Source organism: Rhea pennata, chromosome 11 (assembly GCF_028389875.1).
Source record: "Rhea pennata isolate bPtePen1 chromosome 11, bPtePen1.pri, whole genome shotgun sequence".
NCBI lineage: Eukaryota > Metazoa > Chordata > Aves > Rheiformes > Rheidae > Rhea > Rhea pennata.
The window spans coordinates 24,137,198-24,161,426 of record NC_084673.1 but is presented as its reverse complement, the minus strand read 5'-3'; the positions used below and the strand labels follow the sequence as shown (position 1 = coordinate 24,161,426).

General features: G+C 52.2%; 1 protein-coding gene across 1 annotated transcript; it reads left to right on the top strand.

Annotated features, from left to right (window-relative positions):
• Nucleotides 1–15,677: 15,677 nt before the first annotated feature.
• Nucleotides 15,678–23,993, top strand: LOC134145333 (tumor necrosis factor ligand superfamily member 10-like). Its single transcript, XM_062584735.1, has 5 exons — nt 15,678–15,962; nt 20,031–20,177; nt 20,493–20,529; nt 21,090–21,197; nt 21,477–23,993. Exons 1-5 carry the CDS (start codon nt 15,750–15,752, stop codon nt 21,917–21,919), a joined length of 948 nt encoding a protein of 315 aa, XP_062440719.1. The 5' UTR covers nt 15,678–15,749; the 3' UTR covers nt 21,920–23,993.
• Nucleotides 23,994–24,229: the final 236 nt, after the last annotated feature.

The window sequence follows — 24,229 nt, the reverse complement described above, 5'->3', positions numbered from 1 at the left end:
TATCAGTGAATTCCCCCCAGATGCATGCAGTTTACCAGGCTGGTCAAGCTGCATGTAGATAGTGGGAGCAGCCATAGGTGTGGTAGTTAACAGTCTTGAGTCTCAGATCTGGGACAGGATCTGGGGCATCCAGTTGCAAAATTGAGACCACTTACTCCAACCTTGAATAGACTGGGCTCCATCCCAGTCAAGTGCCATGAGAATCCCACCCATTGCCAGAAGCTGACTGTATCCAGAAGAGTAGATTCTGCCTCACTTTCCAAATGCCAACCACAGAGCATTCAGCCTTTAAGGTTTTTAAGGTTTTGTAGTCAAAAAAATCCAGCAGACTGAATCACCCACAAGAACAAACCTCACTGGTCTGAAACAAAGCAGATAGGAAATTGCCAGTTGCTTTTCTCACATTCTCCTGCTGAAAGCCCTTTGCTTCAATATCAAAGCAGTGAGTGCTCCCTTGACATGTGAAAGGATCTTTCCAAGTCTGACATTCTGCTTTACTGTATTCATTTTACTTCATACTACATCTTTTTCTAGTCTTTATCAATCTCTCCTCACACATTTATGTGTCACTGCATGGCCCTTTCATGCTCCCTGCCCAGCTTGGCAAAAGCAGAGCCTACGTCACCCTAGCTATGGTCTGCACCAAGAGAGACATACATGTCTCCCCTTTGACAGAGTGCCCCACTGCTCAAGGAGGATGCTTTCTATGTAGACATATAGAGAGATAGAAAGGAGGAGCATAATTTATGCTCCTATTGATGGCCCTTCTTGGATCAGCTTCCAGGAAGGCAAGCCCCTGCAGTCAAAGCCCAGGCTGCCAAAGCTGAAGGTAGCCCTTTTCCAGCTGCAAGGGCTAGGTGTAGTTTTTTTCCCACAAGTGTCATGCAAAAACATTGTAGAGGCCTTGAGCCAGCCCTGACAGCAGCAGCACAGGCATGCAAGACCCTTGGATCTTGCCTAAGTCACCAACTGCTACCATCCACAGGGTATGCAACATCAGTGTTATGGTCAACATAGTTCTCCCCAGAGTTCAGGCATAGCAGGCCTTTCAGCTCTCCCCAGAGTTCAGGCGTACATAGGTCCTCAGTCCTCAAGGAACTGATTTCTTCTCCCTTTCTCATTCCCATGCCTCGTGAGTTTAAACTTTTTCTCAGGTGCTTTCAGAAAGGCATCACTTTGTGCTCTTCCAGTCTCTATCAGAACAAGGCCTGAATGCAAGGATCTGTTAGTACATGTGAGAAGATGCTCTGACTCTCTTTCCCTGGGGAAGTGGGGTGATTTTGAAACATTTTCTCTTTCCTCTGATTTGAGTTCCAGGCATGGGGATGGAGATGCTGAGGCAAGGCTTGATCAAAGCTCAGTTTCCCCCAGTTTCCCCAGGCAAAGCAACCATTTTACCTGCACTCTCCCTAGTTTCATATCATTGCTTCATGTCCAGACCAGCTCCTCACCAAGTGCTCCCAAGAAAACCCAACCTTGCCATCTTGGCTAGGTGCATCTGGAAAAAAAAAAGATCAGGCACAGCCACACAGCTGACTATGTGATGAGGCTCACTGATAAATTCCTGCTCACTTCCCAGCCTCCTTCCTTCCCTGAAGGGTTCAAATTGGGCAGCTCAAATCTGAGAAGCTCCAACCAAATGGCAGCTTGCAGCATCCTGATAACAGACCTGGAGGCAGACCTCTGAGCAAAGTGCACTTGCGCTTGGTCACCTTTCTAGCATTAACCCTTGTCTTCTGGTTATCTTCTCCTCAGTGCTTCTAGCAAAACAAAATACTGGAGAAGTCAAAGTGGCTCAGGGCATCTGACTGAATGAAGATGCAAGTCTCTGAGGTCTTTTTGACAAGAGTGGCATTTGCATCCAAAATGTAACAAACATTATATAATCCCTAGCCTTACCATGAAACCAGGTAAGAACAAGCCCTACACAGTCCCTTGCAGTCCCTCACAAGACAGGAATTTCCCTTTTAGAAAGCAGTTTCTCTCTTGTGGTCAATAAATTGACTTGGGATGATGAGGGAGTCTACAAACTGCAAATCCAGATGCAAAAGAGGCAAGATGAGTGGTTACTGGTGTTCAGTAACTCGTCATTTGAAAATGCTGGTTTGCAAAGTTGCTGAGGGTGTGATCACCTAGTCTCTTTGCCTGAGCACTAAGGATGTCACCCTTCCCCCATTATTCATGTGTACACACACCTCCCCTTCCATAGGTCTGACAATAGAATACAGCACATGCATGCTCCTGCATCTACTTCAGTGTGGACTCTGTTATCTCAAAACACTCTTATTGATACCCTAATGCAGAGAGGAAAACATGTTCCCAGGCTCCACTTCCCCTCAGTGCTCCAGCACTTCTCAGGTCTTTACAAAAGCATGGTAAAAAGCAGATGAATGAGAGTCGCATGTTCATTAATTCTGGCCTCTTCAAAATCAATTGTATGCTTAAGCCCTTAGCTGCCTTCTCTAACTGTGCTGTGACAAAATTTCAGGGCATTTTCTGGCCACAGTAGGTTAGGAAAGACCAGGAACATAGAAGCACAAGATTTGTACACAGTATTAAATAGCAAAGTTGGTGAAAAATACAGTTTCAAAAGAAGTGATAATTTTGAGTTTGGATTGAATTCAGTGAATAGTTACATAGTTACAGACAACAATAAAAGGGATCATTTGTAAACACTATATTTCAGCATCTTAAAATAATTTGTTTGGCTCTTCTGTTCAAATTGTGCTTTATTCCAGAACTGACTTTCTCTCACAATTATACTAAAATGTACCTGAAGCAGAATTTTAGCTAAATGAAACATTTCAGATTGACCCCCAAAATAAGATTTTTTTTTTTTTTGTTTGCTTTTTGTGTTGGGAACAAAAAGAAAAAATATCATTAGCAGCAAACAATCTTCCCTCATTTTTTTTTTTCCAACAACATGCTGCAGTGCTACTCTGCCCACACAGAAACCTCTTGCTCATCTCAGACATTGCAGGGATATAACAAGGATTCATGAAGCATATAACACACATGTGGATGCACAGGCTGTGCAGGAATGTTTTATGTTACAACCTTGGATGGAGATAGAAGCAAGAACAATGAAACACCAGGGACTGCCTGAAGAAAACCAGAGACTAGAGAAAGCTAGTGTCCCTACCCTGGAATTGGAGTAGCTTTGCAGTCTGCATCCCTCAGAGGGGAGAAGTTGTGCTGAGATCTCTTAGGATGATGACAGCCTCATTAACATGGCTCTAGGGGACATCATAGAATAGGGAAAGGCAAGTGAAAGAGGCAGGCTGAGTGTGACTCCAGAAGCACTGAGATGAAGCATGGGGAAGGACTCTATATGCAGAGCACATGGTGCACAGCCACCCCAACATGCAGAGGGGCTCTGAAACCTGGGCTACACCTGACACAGCAGCAGTTGGAACTAGATCTTAGATCTCTCTCAGATCTGCTTGGATCATGAATTCACACCTTTGAACAGCTCTGTGTACACAAAACCACAGGATGAGCAGCAGTTCCCAGGACTGGGAAGGCAAGACTGTAGGGTCTGGGCTAGCAGGGTGAACAAGGAGTGTACAGGACACAGACACAGAGTGGGACCAGCTGTTAGCAGAGCACCTTGTCAGTGATGTGGCTGGGAGTGCTGGGAGGTCCAAAGCCAATACACCCAAGTGCTGCTGTAGATAGCAAGCCCTACTGGAAAAGCTTACTAGAGGCTCATGCCTGAGGGAGGAAGTTCTTGTCCTGTTTGAGAGTCAAGGCAACAGAAAGTCTCTTGGATTCATAAAAATCTCCACACTGTGAGCCTGGAGCTGTGGCAAAGGTTCAAGCATTTCTATTGGCCTCACCGTTGCTTGGATGGGGAGCCATCAGCTCCAAGCAGTCACCAGCCAAGTGTTTGCACCCCTTGCATGGGAAATGCCAAGGATCTAGTTAGCCTCCTCACCAAGCCCCAGCAGAAAACAGTACATATCAGGCATCTAATAAACAGGCAACAGTGACTCTCTGAGCTGGAAATGCCTTCGGGGGCCCAAGGCTGCATCTGCACCAGTGTAGGAGCAACCTCAGGCACAGGGCTGTGTTGTCAAGGCTTTGGGGTTGTTAGCTCAGGAGACTTTTAGGAGCTAGAAAAACCCTAGGAAAAAAGCTTCCAAGAAAGAGATCAGAGCAAACCCTGTCCAACCAGTGAGCCCCAGAGGCACAGGTCAGCTCTTAACCCATACCATCCTGCTGGAGAGCTGTCTCCTTCCCCCTGCCCCCAGCATATCCTAAGACACATTAGCAATGTCCTCCCAGTATGGATGGTGGATGCATGCCATCCAGCACTCACAGCTCTGTGCTGGTGGGAAAGCTTCCAGCACTGCATGGCCTTTCAGCAGGAGGGCAGTACCTAGCCTGGTAGCCTGCACTACCTGTCACCATGCTCCAGTGTAACTGGAGATAATCACACAAGATTCACCAGATCCATGATGATGGGAGGAACTGCTCAAGGAAGACATCAAGTGAGAGGCAGGAGGAAAAACACTGGCATTTGTAATGTGCACAGGAGGGAAGGCCACACCAAACACAGTCCCACTAGATGGAGCAAGAAGATTAGCTGTCAGAGGAGACAAGCAGGAGAGTTCGGATGTGGAAATGTCACAGGAGGAGCTGCAGGCAGAAACTGGGCCTTCATCTCCCACTGCAGCCTGGGGATGCTCTTGATCAAGGCACACATCTCCCAGAAGCAAGCAGTCTCCCCACCTCCCCTTGTTACACAAGGTTTTGCACAGGTGTTAAACGGTCAGCAAGCTTTAGGGTTCCAGGTCCTTCCCCAGGGAGCATATCAGTATGGGAATTTATGCTGGGGCCCCTGCTCTTCCTCCCTCCCACCCTCCCTTGCAAAGCTAACAGCCTCCCAACCAGAAAAGCAGAGAGTATCCCTGCTCCTCCTTTAGTGCTCTCACTACCCTTTGGCTCTTACCTTAGGCAAACCCCAGGTCCCATTTTGTGGCCTGTGGGCCAGGAAGAGCCACAAGGCTGGCTGATGTGATCTCAGCAAGCCAGATGTAAGGCAAGGAGCAGAGTCAGCAATGAGTTAGCCAAACTCAGTGTGTCCTGAGGTCCTGTCATGCTGAGACAGCAGGAGGATAAAAGTTGTCAGGATCTCTATCTCCTATTTCCATTCCTGGGAAATCAGGTTGCCTTCCCAGGCCTGTGTGTCCAAAAGAAAAGGGAGCAATGGCTTTTTGGTCAGGCTGGAAAATGAACCTATCATCCCTGCAATCCCTCCCAGCACCTGGCTTTACATCCCACCTGGCTACACATAATGGAAGCAGATCCCAGAAACATGTCTCTATATTCCCCCCCTTTCCTGCACTGCAAGGACACCTTCCTTTCATGCAGGATATGCAGAGATGTAACCTTGTGTGCTGAGGGAGCCAGTGACAGCAGGAAAATGTGGCAGGACACAAGAAGAGGCTACCACAATGCTCTCTGCTGGGCTGTCCCCAACTTTCAGGTCTTGCTGTGAGAGCAAGAGTGGAGCCAGCTGTGGCTCATGTGAATGAAGGAGAACTAGGCAAAGTGGAGCTGCAGAGGCAGGGACAGAAAGCACGTCTGTCCCACATAGGCAGCTGATACACCCAGGACCCAAGCTGGGCTGGGCTGGGCTGTGTCTGGCCTGGGCCTGGGCTTTTTTTTTTGATGGTCTGCTTTGCCAGGATGTTGCAAAACCCAGAGAGTGAATCACAACAGGCTGGAGTTCCCTTTTTTCCTTCCACAGCCCAGAAGTAGCAAAGGGGCTACTGTTGGGCCCAGTGTAGTGCCCCAGCTTGGCAGCTCAGAGTGGCGGAAGTAGCCCTAGGATGGAGATATCTCCTCTCCAGGTGGAGAGATAGACCCTGAGGCCGAGCTGCAGAGCGCCACACCACGTGAGAGGGTGAGCTGAGCTGAATGGACCCAGACCCTGCCAACTCGCACAAGGTTGTACACACTAAGTGCCTCACCCCAACATCTGGGAGCAGGAGCTTCTTGCCAGCGAAGGCCAGCTTGTCTAAGTCATCTTGTGCTGTCCTCTCTGGGGTGACCAACCTCACTCCCTCTGCCTCAGCCCTCTATCTGGCAATGTGTTGGGCCAGAGCAGCAGGCCCAGCATCAGCGATGTCCCAGTGCAGCTAGGTGGGCAGGCCTTGCTCCTTGATGGTAACAGGGACATGCAAACCCTAGCCCTGATCCCTGTGAAGGAGTGAACAGGTAGGGGCAAGCAGGGGCTGCAGGTTGCTCCCGACTCAAGTACTGGGAAATATGAGGGGGGAAGAGGCTGGGCTCTCACACCTAAGGTACTCCCCTTTCCTGTCCTGTATCTGGTTTGCAGAGGAGAGCAGGGTTGAGCACCTCATAGCCTGCATACTGCATGGCAGTCCAAAGGCTGCTATAGCTCCAGTTCAGGCTGGGCAAACATGGCGAGGCTGGAGCCTGCTGCCCCTTGGCACTGTATCACTGAAGCCAGGTACCAGCGCCAACCCGGAAAGAGCAAGGTTCACTCAGTGCTTTCCAGAAGGATGTTTCCACTGAAGCTATAAACAGGCAGTGAGCACACCACGGCCGCATGAGCTGCATCAGCAAGGGGAAGAGGGCCTCTCATAGCTTTGGAGTGCTAAAAGCATCTCAGCCCCTCACAAGAAGAAGGATAGCTGCAGGGAAGAGGAGGAAGGGCAGATGAAAAAACCCTTAGCCAGCAGAAAACCTGTGGTGGGAAGTTCTGAGTCAGCTCCGACCGCTGCTTCTCTGAAATATGTCCCCCTGCCTTCCTCCCCCCCTGCAGCCTCCATATGGTTTCCATGTTTCTCCTAATTCCCAGGATCAAAGTTTGTGTGCCTCACAGAGAGACTGCGTGTGTGTGTGCATGCACGCGTGCGCGAAAGAGAAGGGCAAGAGGCTTGGGACTTTGCTCAGTCTACTTACAGATATCAGCTGACAGGCTTCTGCCCAGGTCTAGCCAACGAACTGGCTCTCACATCCCCCAAAGTGGGATGTTTGAGACTGACCCAGGTGGGTATAGGGGAAAGGACAAGGCTGAAATGTGAAGTGGCTGTTTGAATGGATTACTGCACTGCTTTCAGCATGGGCAGCAAGGGATGCTGCATTCAGGTAGAGCACCGTGGGGAAACTGAGGCAGGAGTCAGTCACCTTTGGAAGAAGCAGGGGAAAATTGTCTGCTTAGCTCACTTGGGAGGCAGGGCACAGGGGATGAGAGAGATAGGAATGGCCATAAAGCCTAAACCAACTCTTCTAAAAACTTTACTGATGGCAGCAGCAGGGCCAATCAGCCCCTCCAGAGCCATGGGCTGCTCACCCCATGATCCCCTGAGAGATGCAGAAGCAGCACGCCCACCTGGCACAGAACACATACAGCAAACCCGAGCACATCAGAGCTGTGACTGTCCTCTATACCCTCCAGGATCACTCCTGGGCCAAGCAGAGCTGGGTCTGCCTGGTCTTGTTCATCTCATTTATCCTCCCCTGGGAGCTGGGACTCTCTGGAGGGATGTTTTGGATATGGCTGAGAGAGAGGAGTGTCTCTCAAAGACAGCAATCTTTCCCATTATGCAAATTTGCAGGGTTGCTTGGGGAGATTTTCTGCTGGTATAACAGTGGCTTCAGGCAGATAGAGAGTGCCAGAGAGCAACTGGTCCCCCAGTTACTACTACATCAGTGCTCAAGGGTCAGTAGACAGCATTTTTGAGATGCTGAGTCATGCATTCTGAGTGCTGAGTCATGACTGCCTTTCTGCAACATCACCCATGACACTCCAGATCTCTCCCGCTGCAGGATCCTGCATCATGCTGGGCTGCTGGTGTGCCTGTCCCTGCAGCCTACCCCTCTCAAGAAAACAGCCACATTGCCAGAGGGCAAACCCAAACAGCATTCACTTCCTACCTCTCTCCCCTCTGCAGACCTTTCTCCCAGCCCACCACCCCCCAGGGCAGCCCAGCTATTTGCTGGCTTTTTGAAGGACTGAAGTGTCCTGCCAGTTACCACATAGCAGACTAGGTCCCTGCACAGATGCAGAGTGCCATACAGCCCACCCATGCACTTGTTCCCCCAAGGACATAGTGGGGATTCGGAGCTGACCTCTCCTTCAGCTTCTCCACAGGGTGACACCGAAGCCTCACTTGTTCTCATCTGCTATTCATCTGTCTCTAAGGCACAGGTGAGACTTTGACCAGAGCTTAAATGCACTGTAAAATCACTGGGTCTCTGGGTAGGGGGGGAGACAGAAACCTGGCTTTAATCATCCCTCTGTGCTGAAGGCAGCAGTGGAACTTCCATGGCCATTTTTAGCTGGTTTCTGCCCACACCCAGTGCAGGGATGGTGACTTTCTGCTTGGAAATTTGTGGTGAGTTTTTCTTTTCTTTTCTTTTCTTTTTTTTCCCCCCCTCAATTCTTGAAAAGCCTGAAATTGGCTTCAGGAGCTAGGACCACTGTCCCAACGCATTAGGCTTTTCCCGTGTTGGCATCCATCCCTTCATGCTCTGGGCCTCCCAATATCCCTCTTCTTCCTAACAGATCCCAGTGCCACACTTTGGTTTCCCAGGGAAGCACAGAGAGGGACATTAAAGACCCTCCAGCACAGACCTGGTTAGGTAATCACCCCAGTGATGCCTGCAGTACAATAAATACTCATGGCAGAGCTGCAGCAAGCCCTTTGGGCACCGAGTCACCCTTGGAAGGGGTCTGCAGTGGGCTCATAGAGGCACTCCATCTAACAGGAAGTGGCCCACCCTGTTCCGCCCTGTCTCTGTGTCCTGGTCTCTGTGGATTCATCTCCAGTTCAGTTCTTCAGAAACTCTTCTCCCAAGGACCCTCTATCGGTGTTCCCCTGCAAAGGTGCTGGCTGGTGGCAATGAGGTCCATATGCCACCACTGTATCTAAAGACTCCAAAGCAGCATAAGAGTGGGTGAGGAGAGGCCTCAGCACACATTCACTATAAGGCCTGACTTGGTTCACAGTCAAACCTTGCCCCATAGCCCAGTGTCAGTGCTCCTGAAAGACCAACAGACCAGATCCTTGCTATGGGGGCACCAGCTGTCCTCCAGTCCCTGATTTCCAACCACACTTCAGAGCATCATCCAGGCAACATGGTATCACTCTTGAGTGGGGGGTGAGCTGACTGTGCCACTCACATAGCATCTCTCTCATCCACCTCCAAACCACCCTACCTTTTCTCTTTCTGACTGAATACTCTCAGCCAGGACACACTGCTGAAGCAGATGATTCACAGCATCCCCTGGGACAGAGAAACACCAGGGCTTTGTTCAGGCTGGACACTTTGCTGCCAACGATCTCAAGCACTTGAGAAACCACACAGGAAGCAAGACTCTCCTGGAGCTTATACTAGACGGGGGGAAACGGGGGCACAGGGGGGGCTCAGGGCCCAGGCACATCATTCACAGTCTCCTGTTTCTCAGGAACTACTAGGCAGGGGGTTGCACTCCCACTGATGCCCCTGGGATAGGTTCACCTCCTTGGCTTCACTGGGCCACAGAAAAGGGATGGCTGAGGGTGTATGGTTGGTCCAAGTGGCTGAGGGTGCTCCCCAAGGCAAGAACAGAACCAACCTCTGCCCAAGTCTGCATGGTCAGGGCAGACCTGGTTAAGCAGTTGAGCTGATCCTCAGCAGCAGCCCTCATTGAGCCCTGGAGGGACAGTGTTGTGGGGAGGAGGGTTTTTCCCAAACAAAACTCAGCACAGAAATGGATTGGGTCAAACTGAAAGGCAAATGTTTGAGAGAGCATACCAGGGGTGTGAGAAAAGGCTTTCCTGAGCTACAGGCAATGATTTTATGTCCCATTGGGGCTACTCTTTCCTGACTAAAGATCATGTAGCCAACACATGTTAGAAATCATCAGCTGCTCAAGAAACTGAGGTCAGGCTGCGGCTTGCCTTAAAGGAACAGCCTCAGGAATCTGAGATCTAGAACTGGATATATGGTCCTGGACATGTGAAATAGGGAGGGAGGCCATGTTGTTAAACTATATTAAGAAGGGTCCAGTCTGGGAGAGCCCAACAGATCCTGCACATGCCATCACTGTCATAAAACATGGAAAAAACGCATGTCTAAATTGCTCATTCTGCCTGTAAGCAAAGCCAATTGAATCCAAAGGACAGGCTGGAAAATCCTCCACAACCTCCATGAAAGCAATATTTCCATTTTCCCCCATCCCAGTGCCTTGCTCACAGTACTGGCAAGACCTCACAAAAGTCTGTGTCCTGCTCCCCTGTGCTTGCTCTGCACCACTGAATGATGAGGAAACAAATCTCCAGGCTGGCCTGACCTGACTCTCTTAGTGCACAGACCAGGAAGCATAAAAAGTGAAAAACAACTCCTCAGCCAGTCTCAGGAGGCACTTTTTATCTGGCTGCCACCCAGTTTTCTTTGCATAGTCCCTGTCCAGTTTGTGCCCTCACTTGCAGGCTCACCTGCATCACAAATCTCCAACCTCCAAGGCAAAAATCAAATCAACAAGCCACTAAGTTCTTGTAGCTCCAGGCATCTCCCTGCTCATTGGCAGAGCCCATGTGCACGCTCCACCTGGCTTGTGCAAGTAGACCAGAATCACAGCACACAGAGGAGCAGTATCCAGGCTGCTTCTGCGCATATGTACACATCCCAAACCGCAAGTACATTCAGCTTGCCCAGCATAGATCTACCAACAAGAGCTTGGCTGTCTCTACCATCCCTCCACCCTTCCCAGCTGCCTGCTCCGAAGGGCAAACATTGCCCCTGGCACGTGGTTCCCCTCAGCGGATGCAGCTCTCCCCATACCACAAACAAGTAGAATTGCTGTCTGAGACTAGTGCAAGGTTTTGCAAGTGGTTTAGACTACGAATGCCCCTTTTCTAGTTTCATCCTCCTGCCTCTGAAGGTCATGAACCTTTGTAACAAGGAGAACAATCAGGAGGGTTTGTTTTCCCTTGCAATTTTTAAAAATAAACTGTCAGATACGTATCTGCTGAGCACCATTCCCCAACTCCAAGGCAGGAATTTCCTCCAGGAGCAACAGATAGCTCTCCTGTCTGTCCTTGCTCCTGTCACTTGGCTTGTCTGCCACTTCTAGATGCTCTCCAGGGCAGGGATGGTACCTACACTACGTGCCTGAGCAGAGCAGCACCTGCCTCTTGTGGGCTCTGGGCACTGTGCCATGCACTGAGCTGGCAGAGTTGGGGCAGGGGGGGAGGGGAGCCTGGAGAGTCTTGGGCTTGGCAGAGCCCCTTGTCCTAGAAGTATTCTGACTGATGCAGCATGGAGAGGGCAGGGACAGCATTTCTTCTCCAGGTCCCTATGGCAGAAGTCATCAAGAGTTCAGCAGCCACTTCCGACAGACAGCGTGGAGGCCAACAAAGGGTGCTGGAGAGTAGCAGAAGCACAGAGCTCAGCAAGCAGTTCAAACTAAAAGGCTTTGCCTGGAGCTTCCAGTAATAAGCCAGTTCCGAGCCCTTCAGCATCCTCTTCTGCAACCCCTGCCCCCATCCGGCCCCACCTTCCTCCCCCTGCCCCCCTGCAGCTTTGCTCTGATGAGGCTCCAGTGTATGTCAATACAAGACAGGGGAACAGGGAGAGCTGCAGCTCCCAAACAGAATCAATGCCACCTTTCTGCTAAAAGAACAAGATGAAAAACTTTTGCTACCAGGAAGATGCCAGTTTCCTTCATACACACTCCCCCACATCATCTTCCTTTGCACACCACAGCCCATTGGTGATATACACACAATGAGTGATTAGATCAGTGATCTAAAGATGTTTATATGGAGTTTGCATTATTCAAGCCTTGGCAAGTCTTTTATAAAGGCAATAAAAGCAGATAAAGTGACCAGTTACCCATTTTCTCTGTTGTCTGGGAGAACATGATTGCTAGTCACACGGCTCCTCTGCATGCTGGGCAGACTGGCGACCCGAGAGCAGCAGCCCACCCGAGGAGGTCAACATTCCCAGCCAGTACTGCAGAAGGGAATTTGCAAATATTGCAAATATTTGTGAATATTTCAAAGCTGTGTATGTTTAGGGTTAAAACTGGGCTTGAGTGAACCAAAATGCTGAGAGAAAATGTCCCCTCAATTCCTCCTATGGCAAAGCAAGCATGGGTGGGGGTAGATGGAAAGAGGGGACCCATTTAAACCTGCTCCTGCGATATCTGTACTACCAACACATGCAGATTGCAGTGAAGGGTCCAGAGAGCAAGGGTCAGGACTCAAGGCAAGCATGCAAACATCAGTCTGAGGGGTGAGGAGAGAGCAAATATTGACCCTGCAGGGAGAACCTCCCAGGGGCTATGGCAAGCAGTCATCACCCCTGAAATGAGGAGCAGAGTGGGTGGCTGGACACAGGGCTCCCAAGGATTGCTGCTGCAGCATTGCAGTACTTTCCATGCAGCTAAATTCTCCAGGCCACAGCAAGCTTTTCCTGTGCAAGAAGCCACCTCCCAACTCTATACATCCAGGTGCTCAGCAGCCTTGTGCCAAGGTGCAGCAACTGCTTGATGGGTATGAGCTGCTACAGAGACTACACCCACTTCCAGGAAGGACCACCAGCAGGAGCCAGAAACACCCACAGGCCAGTGAGGGTGGCAGCTGCAGGAACCAGCAACCATTGGGGTGGCCAGGGAAGGAAAGGGACAAATGTTGGCGATCTCTGCCAACACATGGGGACCACCCTGCTTCTTCATGCAGGATTGCTCCAAATCAGACACAGAAAAGGCAAGACCTGCTTGAGATTTGTCAGGTTCTGCCTTACATGTGACCAGCTCACGTGGCATGGCCACCCAGTCATGACCCCATACACTGAGCAATGGCTATATTCAGGGATGGGTGTGTGTGGGGGGTGGTCCAAGTTGCTCTCAGCCCAAAACTTCTTCCCAACAGGACCCATCTCCTCCAGCCAGAGTAGGGAACCCCCAAACAACCTCACACTACCTCCTCCTCCTCCTCCTGACCTTGGCCTTGGATTTCATCTCTCCATGCCAGTTCAGGGTCAGTTTACAACCAGCTGCCAGCTGGTCCTAAGGAATTCCGTGGTTCTTTCTAGGAAATCCAAAGAATGAGCCTAAGAAAGATAAACTCACACATGCCATATCTACCTTGGACATTGGACTACCAGATTCTCCCTGTGCTGGGAAATTTCAAGGGTTCTCCACATGAAAGAGACTGGGACATGCTGGTTTGGAGCAATATCTGTGTGTCCTGGAGCCACCCTTGACTGGGCCACTTCTCTCCAGGCACCACTGGGGCAGCTCCACAAAGGCAGCATATGTCACCATGCACAGCTCCAGCTGTAGCCGCAGCACCTGCTGAGGCCTCCCTCACCCCACTGCCCAGGAACAGAGGGATGCCAGTGCGCAGTGCCGCTGGGAGTGTGGGCACTGCCTTCACTTTCCAAAATGCACTGTAGGGCAAAGAGCTTGTTAGCAGTGTGGGGACAATTTGAGACCATCTGTAATGGAGACAAGAATGCATAAGTGGAGAAAAGGACTGGGAAGCAGCTCAAGAAGTTTCTAATTCCATCTTCTGCTCTGCATTGGGCACTGGGGAAGGAGGGGGCGAGGAGAAAAGTGCAATTTCTGTCCGTCTACTCAAGCCCAAGGTGACTGCAGACCAGAGAAGGCACTGCTGCATCCCTTCATGCACACCAACAAATCAACATATCCTGGTCACAGTGGGAAAAGAGAAACTTGAACTGCTCTTTTGCTTTTAATGAGGTGGTATCTGTTAATAGATACTTTCTCCTGCATCCCATGGAGTAGCCATGTATCCCACTGGGGCTCACTGCACAAAACTTACCTGCACAAAGCAAGGGGTGGGGTGGCAATAGGATTTGGTAAAAGAGACAGTTGCAGCATTTCTAGCAGACAGGATGCAAAGTAAACCAAATATTTAAAGGAGAAAGATGTCATTCATTGTTTGAGAGTGCTGAAGAAGTGATCTGCTGGTGAGGTGTCTCTTCCTAGCACTTCCTCCCATTCCTGAGACAGAGAGTTTCCTTAGATGACATGTACTCTACAAAGGCAGTATAAAACAGCTCAGAAAGTTGAGACTTAAGGCTGGATTCTGAGCTGATGTTACACCTGAAATATCACTGACAGGTTTTAACCCCTCAAGGATCAGAGCTCAGCCTTGCAGGGCTTGGGTTCATGGCTCCTGCTGATGAATTGCAGCAGCTAACAGGGGATCCCAAGGTCCAAGGACACCCAGGAAAAGCAGCCCTGACTGACTCAGAGCAGGTCCAGCTGAGGGCCCATGTCTCTACAAGCAGTTGTGACCACAGTGCGGGCCCACATCCCAGTCCCAGTCCAGGGATGTCTGCAAAGCCTGAGGCCTTGCAGATGGGATGAGGCCATGAGGCAGCCACCTTTTACCTGGCCAGCATGGGCTTTGGCAGGCCCATCCTCACTCACTCACAGCTGGTCCTTGTTTCATAGTAAATCATAATTTTACTCCTAGTACACCACTTAGGGTTACTAGAGCTGTTTGTGAATTTGGGCTGAGGCTAGCCCACAGGTTTCCCACATCCTGTTCTTAGAGGATAATGAGTGGTTCCAGGTCTGAAGTGCTGGTATCAAGGTTTCACTTTCTTTCAGAGTTAAAAAGACTAAGGGCCAGAAGAAAAATCACCTGAGCATGGAGCAACTCTTGCAGTTGCCAGGTAACAGCCTTTCTCCAGGTTTTCTGTTTGCTTTCCAAATAACATTTCTATTTCAGAGCAACCGGGAACACTACTCATTAATAGGAGGGAGCTTCTGGAGTCAGCAGCAAAACCTCAGAGTGTATCAAAACAGCTTGCGCTGCTCCTAGCTCATTGATCTGACCACTAGCTCACACTGCCCTGGCCCAGGACAGGTTCTAGCTGGAGGGCAGAGTAGATGCAGGCCCACCTGGCACAGCCTCCTGGACCTGGTCAGCAGAAATCAATCCTTTTCTGCAAACCTTTGCTTCTCTGAGCCTCTCAGGGCGGTCAGCTGACCTCTTGCCACAGCCACTGGCCAGTGCCCTGCAGGGACGTGGTGGCCCATCATCTAAATCTGGGTCACACAGGGTTCTCCTTGCCCAGGACCTTCCCTTTCCAGCCCAGGCAGCCCAGGTTTCTCACTGCCTAGAGCTGGATGCCCCCAGCCCTGCGTTGTCACCCCCATCATCCTGCTGGTGCTCAAATTGCCCCAGAGCAGTGGTGTGAGAAATCCCACTGGCGATCTCAGAGGACCTATAACCCTATTCCGGTAGACCTTACACAAACACAGCCCCCCTCCTTCTGCAGATGACTCTGCAGGCCAGACTCTGTTTCCACACTTACTCCCCGGACCCAGGAGCCACCTGTGATTCCTGTGTCCTCTCTTGGACTCTGTTCTGGGGGCTCCCTCAGTGCTTGTGTCCCCAGGGCTACCCTTGGGCCCCATCCCCCATGACCTCCCTCAGTCCCTGTGGGCACCTTTGGCCCCTCCTTGTCCTGGGGGGGGGGGGGGTGTCACTCACGGCTCCCAACCTCAGGGACCCCCTCAGTCCCTGCGTCCCTCCTCGATCTCCACCCCGAGGAACTGCCCTCGCACGCCATGTCCCCAGCGCCGCAGATGCACGGGGCCGGTCCGGCGCGCGGGGCCGCCCCGTCCCGTCCTGGCGCGCCCCGCCCCGCGGCCGGTCCCTCCCGCCGCGGCCCCTCCGGAGCGCAACGGGCGCGGGGCAGCAGCGGGCAGAGACGGTGGCGGCCGGGCCGGGCCGAGCCGAGCCATGGCCCCGCAGCAGCCCAGCGCCGGGCAGTACCTGCGCTCCGACAGCGGCGGCTCGGCGGCCCGCATGCTGGCGGCCGGCCTCGGCCCCAGCGGCCCGCGGCGGCGGCGCTGCGGCTCACTGTGGGGCAGCATAGCCGTCATGGCAATCCTGGCCCTGCAGATCGCGTCCACCACCGGGCTCTTCGTCTACTTCACCATGGCCATCTCTAAGGTGAGCCCGCCGGGCGCGATTGCCCCGACAGAGCCTGCAGAGGGCCTGGAGGCGAGAGCTTTTGTCTCGCAACGCCTCCCCGCCTCCACCTCCCGGGCCGTTCCGGTGCAGGCTGCCGACGGGGGAGGGAGAGAGACCAGCGGGGATCGGGCCGGCAACCCAGGGGCAGGGGGAGCCCCTGGGCACCCGACTCTCCCGAGACAGGGAGCTGCCTCCCTTCGGGGTTCCCCAGCAGCTGCGGGTAAGTCTCAGACTGCTCTCCCCACACACGTTGGGTTTTGCTCACCGGGGACAGGCGGCTAGGAGTGCTTCCCAGCGGGTTTTCCCGGTGGGTGCGGGTTTTGGTGCTGCCACCGTGCCGGGGAGCTGTGGGCACAGCCACTGCCCGGGGCTCAGGCTGGAGCTGCGAATCCAGTTGGATAGGGACAAAGCCCCCCGGCCCAGGCTCCATCTGGAGAAGTGGATCCAGATGTGGAGATGGGACACCCCTGCTCTGGCCTCCTTCAGGAGCTGTGGAACCAGATTTGGTGGGAGGGACCTCCTGCCCTGGGCTCCATCCAGAACCACAACTCCAGATGTGGAAGAGGGTCATTCTGTGCTGGGCTTCATCTCGAATTGTGGATCCAGGTATGGAGGGAGGGCATGCCTTTCCTGGGCTCTGTCCAGAATGGATCCAGATGTGGAGATGGGACACCCCTGCCCTGGCCTCGATCTGGAGCTGTGTATCCAGATATGGGAGAAGGGAGCCCCCACTTCAGGCTCCATCCGAAGCTATAGATCCAGATGTGGAAGGGGAAATGACCGCCTGCCATGGGCTTTGTCCAGAACCACAGATAGCGATGGGAGGGATGGAGCCCCTGTCTCAAGCTCCACCTGGTGCTGCAGAGCCAGATGTGGAAGGAGGGACTCCCTACCCTAGACTCCAGGCCACATTTACTCCTGGTTCCTACCCCATCTTCTCCCTATACACTGCCACCACCATTCTCATCCTGCTCATGCTCCAGGACAGCTAAGGCCTTCTCACCTGCTTCAAGAGGCCTAGGTGAGGAAAACCTCCAATACCAGGAGGTCTTATGTGCTTGTTTTAGCCTTAATCACATCAAATAATCGTGCAGGCATATAGCCTTGCCCAGCTCCTGTCAGCATCACTAATATCAAACAATTCCCAGCCCTGGCACCCTGTGTACCAGGTGCTATGGCCCAACAGCCAACCTTCCCTGGAGCTCAGCAACTGACCTGCAATGCTGCCACTTGTTAGACACCACCAGCCCTAAAACACTGGGTCCCAGCCACAGCATCAACCCCATTGCTTCTGGATCCCTTCACCAGGCAGTGCAAAGATACAGTCCTTGCTATAACAACCCAGTGCAGGACAGGCCTAAGCCTGTTAACAGGTCCTTTTGCCCCTGCAGAACTGGGTGCTAAGGCAGGGAAAACATCAAACAGGAGGGATCATTGGTGTGAGGTGAGAGAAATTAAGGACAGCCAAGCGGTTTTCTGGGCAGTTCCACTAATATTAACGATCAGCCCTGATGATGAAGGGCCCATCAAGAAAAAGGCCCTGGAGTGCCAAGCATTGCAGAAAACCACAATTAAAAACCAACCAACCAAACAAACAAAACACAAAAAGCAAAAGCCCTGCTGGGGAGATCAGAGCTAGCCATGCATGCAGGAGGAACAGCCTGACTGGTGCCTGGCTGGGCATTTGTCTGAGCAGACTCCAGCCCGCTCTTTGGGGTTTGTTTCCATCCCCACTGTGGCATCCACTCTGGGGGCTTTACATGGAAGACACCACAGAGAAGAATGCAGGCAGACGCACAACAGGAGAGAGCCGGGCAAGGAGGAGGCCACCTAACTGTCCTCAACTCTCTTATCTGGGAGGCTAGTTGCTGGATCCTTGTATGCAACCAGTGCTACCAGTGCAGGTAGATGGTCAGAGCTCAGCTTGTCTGAGAGGATTGTGTTGCTCAGTGCTGCCAGCCTGCCCCCACCCAAAGACACACGCACAAAACTGCTTGGGCCTCCAGTTTTACAAAACTTACCTTATCACTTTGCACTTGATTTAAAACGCAAGTCTCCTCCTCCCCACCCTACCCAGCACTAGGTCCCTGTGTGGGGACACAGATGGACAGAAAAACAGAGTGGTTATCCTGCAATGAGAGACATGTCAGTGGTGCATATTGCCCATCATAGCCAGCTTTAGTCAAGGCAATTCAGCATGAAGCAGTCAGTGCCAGATGGGTGGCAGTGGCCATTCTACTTCTGGGAGTGTGCCACCCTCATTACCTGGACCCATTGGACAAGCGCTGCCCAGGTTATGCTGGTGCATGTCATATTTAGCACTTCTGGCAATGTGGAGCAGTAGCATGCACTGGCTTTGCCCAAACACATGCATATGTTGCCAAGTATCATGTGAGCAGTCCCATAACATAGGGATTTACATGGCAGCATGCACCTACTCACACAGGTGACCTTTGCATGACTGCAGCCCAGCTGACTGAACCCACCCCAGGCAAAACAATCCCAGGGCTTCCCTTGCCTGTCTCCCAGTCATCCAGATGTGGGAGTCACTGTACCCAGAGGTGTGAGCCACCATATCACCCCTCCCCACCCTGAGCTCATCAGTGCCTCCCATCTCCTAGTTCTTCCAGTCAGCCTTTGTTTGGACAGATTGCTTGCCCAGTGGTACCTACCCTCTGCCAAATTTATCTTACCTCACACAGTCTTTTTACCAGTACTAGCATCTCTGTATTGATCCTGAACATCGGTGAGGGACCATGGTGGTAGATGGTGTGGAAGAAATATCAGACAAAATGAGCAATCTACAACTGTAGCTGAGGGAAGCAGGTAGGCAGGAGTTTGATGGGAGCTGGGAATGTGCAGGATGCTGCAGGGACTGACAACATGGCCAGGCCCAAGCCCAAGAACTCCTAAGTCCTATCCTGGGATCTGGGAATGACCTAGGTGATAAGAGCAGGATGGTCAAGGTGCCTATATTTATTCCCAGTCATTGGTGCACTGATTTCAGGACAGCCATCCATCTGTGCCTCAATTTCCCCCCATCTGATAGAGCAGCCCAATGTACTAAGATCCTATAGCCAGCCACACTGGGGCTGCAGAATCAGGGCTGAGCCACGTCAGCCCAGGGACACGCTGTGAAGGGGTAACTCACCATTCAGCAGGCCACATCACATTGAGGAAGGCTTCCCATCCCAGGCTGTTGCAGCACTGTGAGCACTTGGGATCCAGCTGCCAGCCAGTGCGGCTCAGCAGCTGGAAGGGAAGAGCTGTGTGAGATTGCCTTTTGCAGCTCCAGCTTAGCTCAGCAGTGATAATTAAAGCACCAAGAGCATGGGCCAGGCTTCCTCAGCATTTCCAGCCTCAAGCTGCAGCCATTCTTCTGCAGGGTGCAACTACAGGCAGCCTCAGAACAGGGCCAAGCATTGCAGGGCAACTGCTTCCCCAGGCTCTGTGAATATCTTGTTCAAAGCCGAGGATGATTTTGCTGTTTGAGAAGCCCAGTCCCCCAGGACAGAAGCAGAAGAGGAGGAAGGAGATAGAGAAAGGGAAATTTTGGTTCTTCTTCAGTCAGCGCTCTGCGGCTTTGCAAGAGTCACTTGCACCTGAGTCCTCCTCATGCTCAGCACTAGGACTCCTCAAAACAGGCTGTTACATTTCCCCAAGAGCTGGGACAAACAAGACCCACTTCTGCCAGCTCTTGAGGACTGTGAGAGGATGAGATAAGATTTAGACTGTCCAAATCATAAAGCAGATCTGGGACAGTGCTCAGGCTCCACCCCAGCCTCTTGCCAATTAACTCCTTCCCACTAGTGCCAATACAGTCTCCCTTTCCGTTTTGACAGCACCATTCTGTCCCACCACCAGCTCTGGGACTGCAGTTCAGAGGTATTCTCCACTCTATGGTCCAGCTGTGAGAGCTCTTACACTGGAGGAGCCATGCCAAAGGGGACCACCCTGTGCACAGGGATCCCCACTGCCCCCTCCAGCCAAGCCACTGCCCTCAACTCTTCCATTTAATGTGTAGACATCCAGGTATTTCCATTCCAGCTCAAAGCCCAGTCACAGGGGAGCTCAGAGGAGCTGAGATGTTTGCAGCTTATCAACCAGCAGCAGGAGGGCTCAAACTTGGAGGAGCTGATCAGCAACCAGTCCTGCCTCAAGTTGGCCAACACCATCAAAGCCTATGCGACAATGGTAAGCCTGGATCTGCTGGCTGAGGGGATAGGGGAGACTGAGGCACCCAAATGCGGAGATCCCACCTGCCTCCCCACCTCATTTTCCTCATCAGCCTCAGCAAAGAATGGTAGAGGGCAATTACAATGCTTGATTTAATAGAGGTCAGAGGAGAGGGGCTGCATGCCAGGCTTTTTGTCGGTCTGTGCATCAAAAGGGCTGGTGGAGCCCAGAGACATAAGCATGAAGGACAACGGAGAGATGAGAGGGATGGGGGAGCGGGGAACATCCTTTACACCTTTAAACCATGGGACTGTTTTTCTTCTCTCGGTTCAGGTGACAGAGAACGTTATGCGCAGGAGCACAGTAAAGGGTGAGTTCCTTTCAGCTGGAATCTGAGGGTACAAACTGGGACTCCATTCCAGGGGGATTGGAGCTGCAAAGCATTGAGGACTTGTTCACTTGGGACCAGGTTGCTGTGATAAAGCCAGTCTCTCACGGCCAGACAGATGGAGTCACAGTTGACGTGGGCACAGCTCAGCATGCAGCCAGGGATGCCAGTGGGACGGGTGGTGCTTGGTCACTCCTGGTGCAAACTCCATCAGGTACAGCACTGCGGCCACAAAGTGGGGCAGGAGGGGAGCAAGGCCTTTCCTGCTGGGCAGGTGAAGGGCATACATCCCCAGGCACAGTCCGGAGGAACAGCCCTGTATGTCTGTTTAGAGTCTAAGGAGTCAGAGATTGTCTGCCCAGGGGTCAGTGCTAAAATGTTAGATAATCATTGACTAGACATTTCCTTCCCCAAGGAACTTCCCTCTTTGAAAGTCAGTGGGGCACTTCCCTGCTTGCTCAGTAAGGACATGCTTTGCCAGCATGGAGCTGGGGGTCCCTAACTGCTCTGGCCTTTACAGCCATTTGTACCTTTCTTCGCAGAAGCCCAGCAGAGCTACTTCAACATCTCAGAGGGGCAGGCTTCTTCCAAAGCACCTGGCAAGCCCTCAGCACATCTAACTCTCCGCCCACAGAGCCTGGCCCAAGATGGTGAGTTTGGGAACCCGGCTGAGCACCAGAGGGTTTTCAAAAAGGGAATAAAGAAAAGATTCCACCCAAGGGCAAGGGACCAGCCTGGGAGAAAGGATTTAGTGACAGCTAGGGACCTGTTCCTCCTCTCTACTCCAAGAGCATCTTTTCCACACCTCCAAGTTGGGGACTAGGGTCACTGTTGGAGGCAGATTGAGTCAACCCCTCCCTTGTCCCCACCCTGATGTGTACTATCCAGAAGAGCTTCCTCTCCTCCATGACTCTTCTGCCTCTCCCCAGGAAGCTCCAAGCGCTTCGGGAACCTCTCCCAGTCCTGCCGCCATGCCATCGCCCGTTGGGAAGACAGCACTATCCACTCACACTTGCAGAACATCACGTATCGGGATGGCCGGCTGCGGGTAAATCAGGCAGGCAAGTACTACGTCTATTCCCAGATCTACTTCCGCTACCCCAGCGATGGGGCCAGCACCCGCATCTCTGTCCCTCAGCTTGTGCAGTGCATCAACTGGAAGACCTCCTACAGCCAACCCATCCTCCTGCTCAAAGGAGTTGGCACCAAGTGCTGGGCACCTGAGGCAAACTATGGTCTTCATGCTCTCTACCAGGGGGGACTGTTTGAGCTCAAAGCTGGCGATGAGCTCTTCGTCTCTGTCTCCTCCCTGGCCATTGACTACAATGATGCGGCAGCCAGCTATTTTGGGGCTTTCCGGCTTGACCTGTGACATCTTCTTCATCCTCATGTCCATCCTCTTACCAAACCTGCTCTTTCCATAGTGACTCTCCTGTATGGCCCACAGACAGTCCTCACAGTCCTGTTGCCTTCACCTGTGTGGGATGGCAGCCAAACAGCTGGAGTCCAACCCGTGGGGACGTGGTGCAGTTTAAAGCCCTCCACATGTTGTCCCTTGTGGAGAGGGACAAAGCCAGAGGAGGGCCCAATATGTAGCTCCCCATAAAGACCTGGTGTGTCAGTGCTATACAAGAGAGGACAAGTCCCACAGCCACTGCAAGCCTGGCCCTTTGGAGAGTAAAGGAGAGGAAACTAATGAGCCAGGAAGAGTCTGCTCTCTGAGGGCTAAAGAGGGACATGCATGAAGGATTATTTCACATCCCTGCTAGCATATGACCTGCCCAGCTCCTCTCTGAGCAAATGGAGCAGGGAACATGAAACAGCTGTTGCACCAGCTCCAGCAGCAGCCTGCCCTGTCCAGGGAGCTGGTGGGCACACAAGGACTGCTAGAGTTTGGGTAAGGATACATAGGGAACACAGGCCTCTAGCAAGAGTCATATCACCAAGATGCCTTGCAACATGCACCCACCTGTCTCCCATCCCCATCAAGATAAAGGCACATAGGTCACATCCACAACTGCAATAGAAATCCTCCCCACAGCATGACAATCCTCTGCAAGTCCAAACATGCAAATCGCACTGCTGGACATGGCAAACCAGGTGTGAGCTGCCAAGGAGCACAGTGCGGAAGGTGTCAGGCCAGAAATCAGGTTTAGCAGAGAGCAGCAGTGTGGTGCGCATAGCCACAGGGCTGGTCTTCCTCCCTACTCTGCCTGCAGGTATGCAGGAGATCCAGCACTTGTGGGCATCAGTAATCAGGAAGATACGAAGGAATTTTATTTCAGGCTAGTTAAAGCCTGGAGTAACACTAGCAATCAGCTTCAGAGGGTCAAAGAGCAGAGCCACAAAGCTGGATTCATTACCAGCAGAAGTGGCCACACCTAAGCACATGGCAGAGACACACATTTTTCCTGAACATGGACATCCCCAGTGACCCTGCACCAGCAGAGGCCAGTGCATAGTGCCTCTGTATCATCATCTCCTTCCTGTCTCCAAGCAAACACAGAGGTGTCGCACCATTGAGAGGGTGCAGTGCTGCTGCCCAGAGCCTTAGGGAAGCTGGTCAGAACAGGGAAAGCCAGGGCAAGCTGGAGACCTGTCAGGTTGAGGTGCTTTTGGGCTGGCCATCAGCAGGCTGTCAAAAGCAGTAGCACCTGCAGATCCCAAATGCTTCTCAGCCCATACAAATCCCTGAAAGCGAGGAAAAGTCAGCAAACTGCCCTGATCTTCTGTTCCCAGGGAGCAGTCAACCCTGCAGCAGCTTTAATGGTGCCATGTGCTGGAGTCGCAGCTGGGGAGGCTGCACATGGGGAGGGGGTACTGCAGATCCCTGGCACTGAGTTGACCCCAGGGTGCTGTGAGCAAGCTGGTCCATCCTGCAAGGCAGAGGGCAGCTCAAATACACAGGACCACAGAGCCAAGGAGCTTCACACCAGGCCTCGCCTTCACTCCTATCTTCTGACCAAGCCTCATTTTTCTCTGTGTTTTGTTTCTCCAAGCTGCCTGGGGCCAGCACCACCACTCTCTGGCTCTCACACTGTTAACTGTCAGGATTTAAGCTCGGGCCATGCAAGTCCCCAGGCAGCTGCATTTTCCTTGCTGCTCTCTACCCCAATGTTACTGCAGCAGTGACACCAGGGCCACACAAGCCCAAGCAGCGCCAGCGCAAGCCCCAGAATAGAGAAGAGCAAACCCCTATGGTCACACTGCAGGGACACCTCAGACACATAAGGTGGGGTCGAGCGGGGCAGAACATGATTAAGTTGGATGCTGGAGTGTATACAGCCCCCTTTTGTAATTACTTGCATATTCTCTGTATCATACTAAGACTGTTGATGTGTACAGATACGTGACGGCAGGCTCCCAGGAATGACACAAGTATCCCTCACACCAGCAGAGCTGTAGGGGAGCTCCGTGCTGGTTTAAATAAACCCTGGACTCTAGCACTGGACTTGCACCTCTTTGCATCGGGCACCCTGTGAAACTAGTTACAAGTCTCTGAGCAGCCACAATGATATGAATTGAACAAGCAGTAACCTGACAGTTTGATGTCTGGGCCAGTTCAGGTGCGCTCTGAGATTGCACTGCCAAGCACATAGGCCCTGTGCAGCTCCATTAACTGTGTAACAGCCTTCTCCATTTTTCTGCACCCCGATTTCTTTCCTTACTCCTTGTCCTAGCA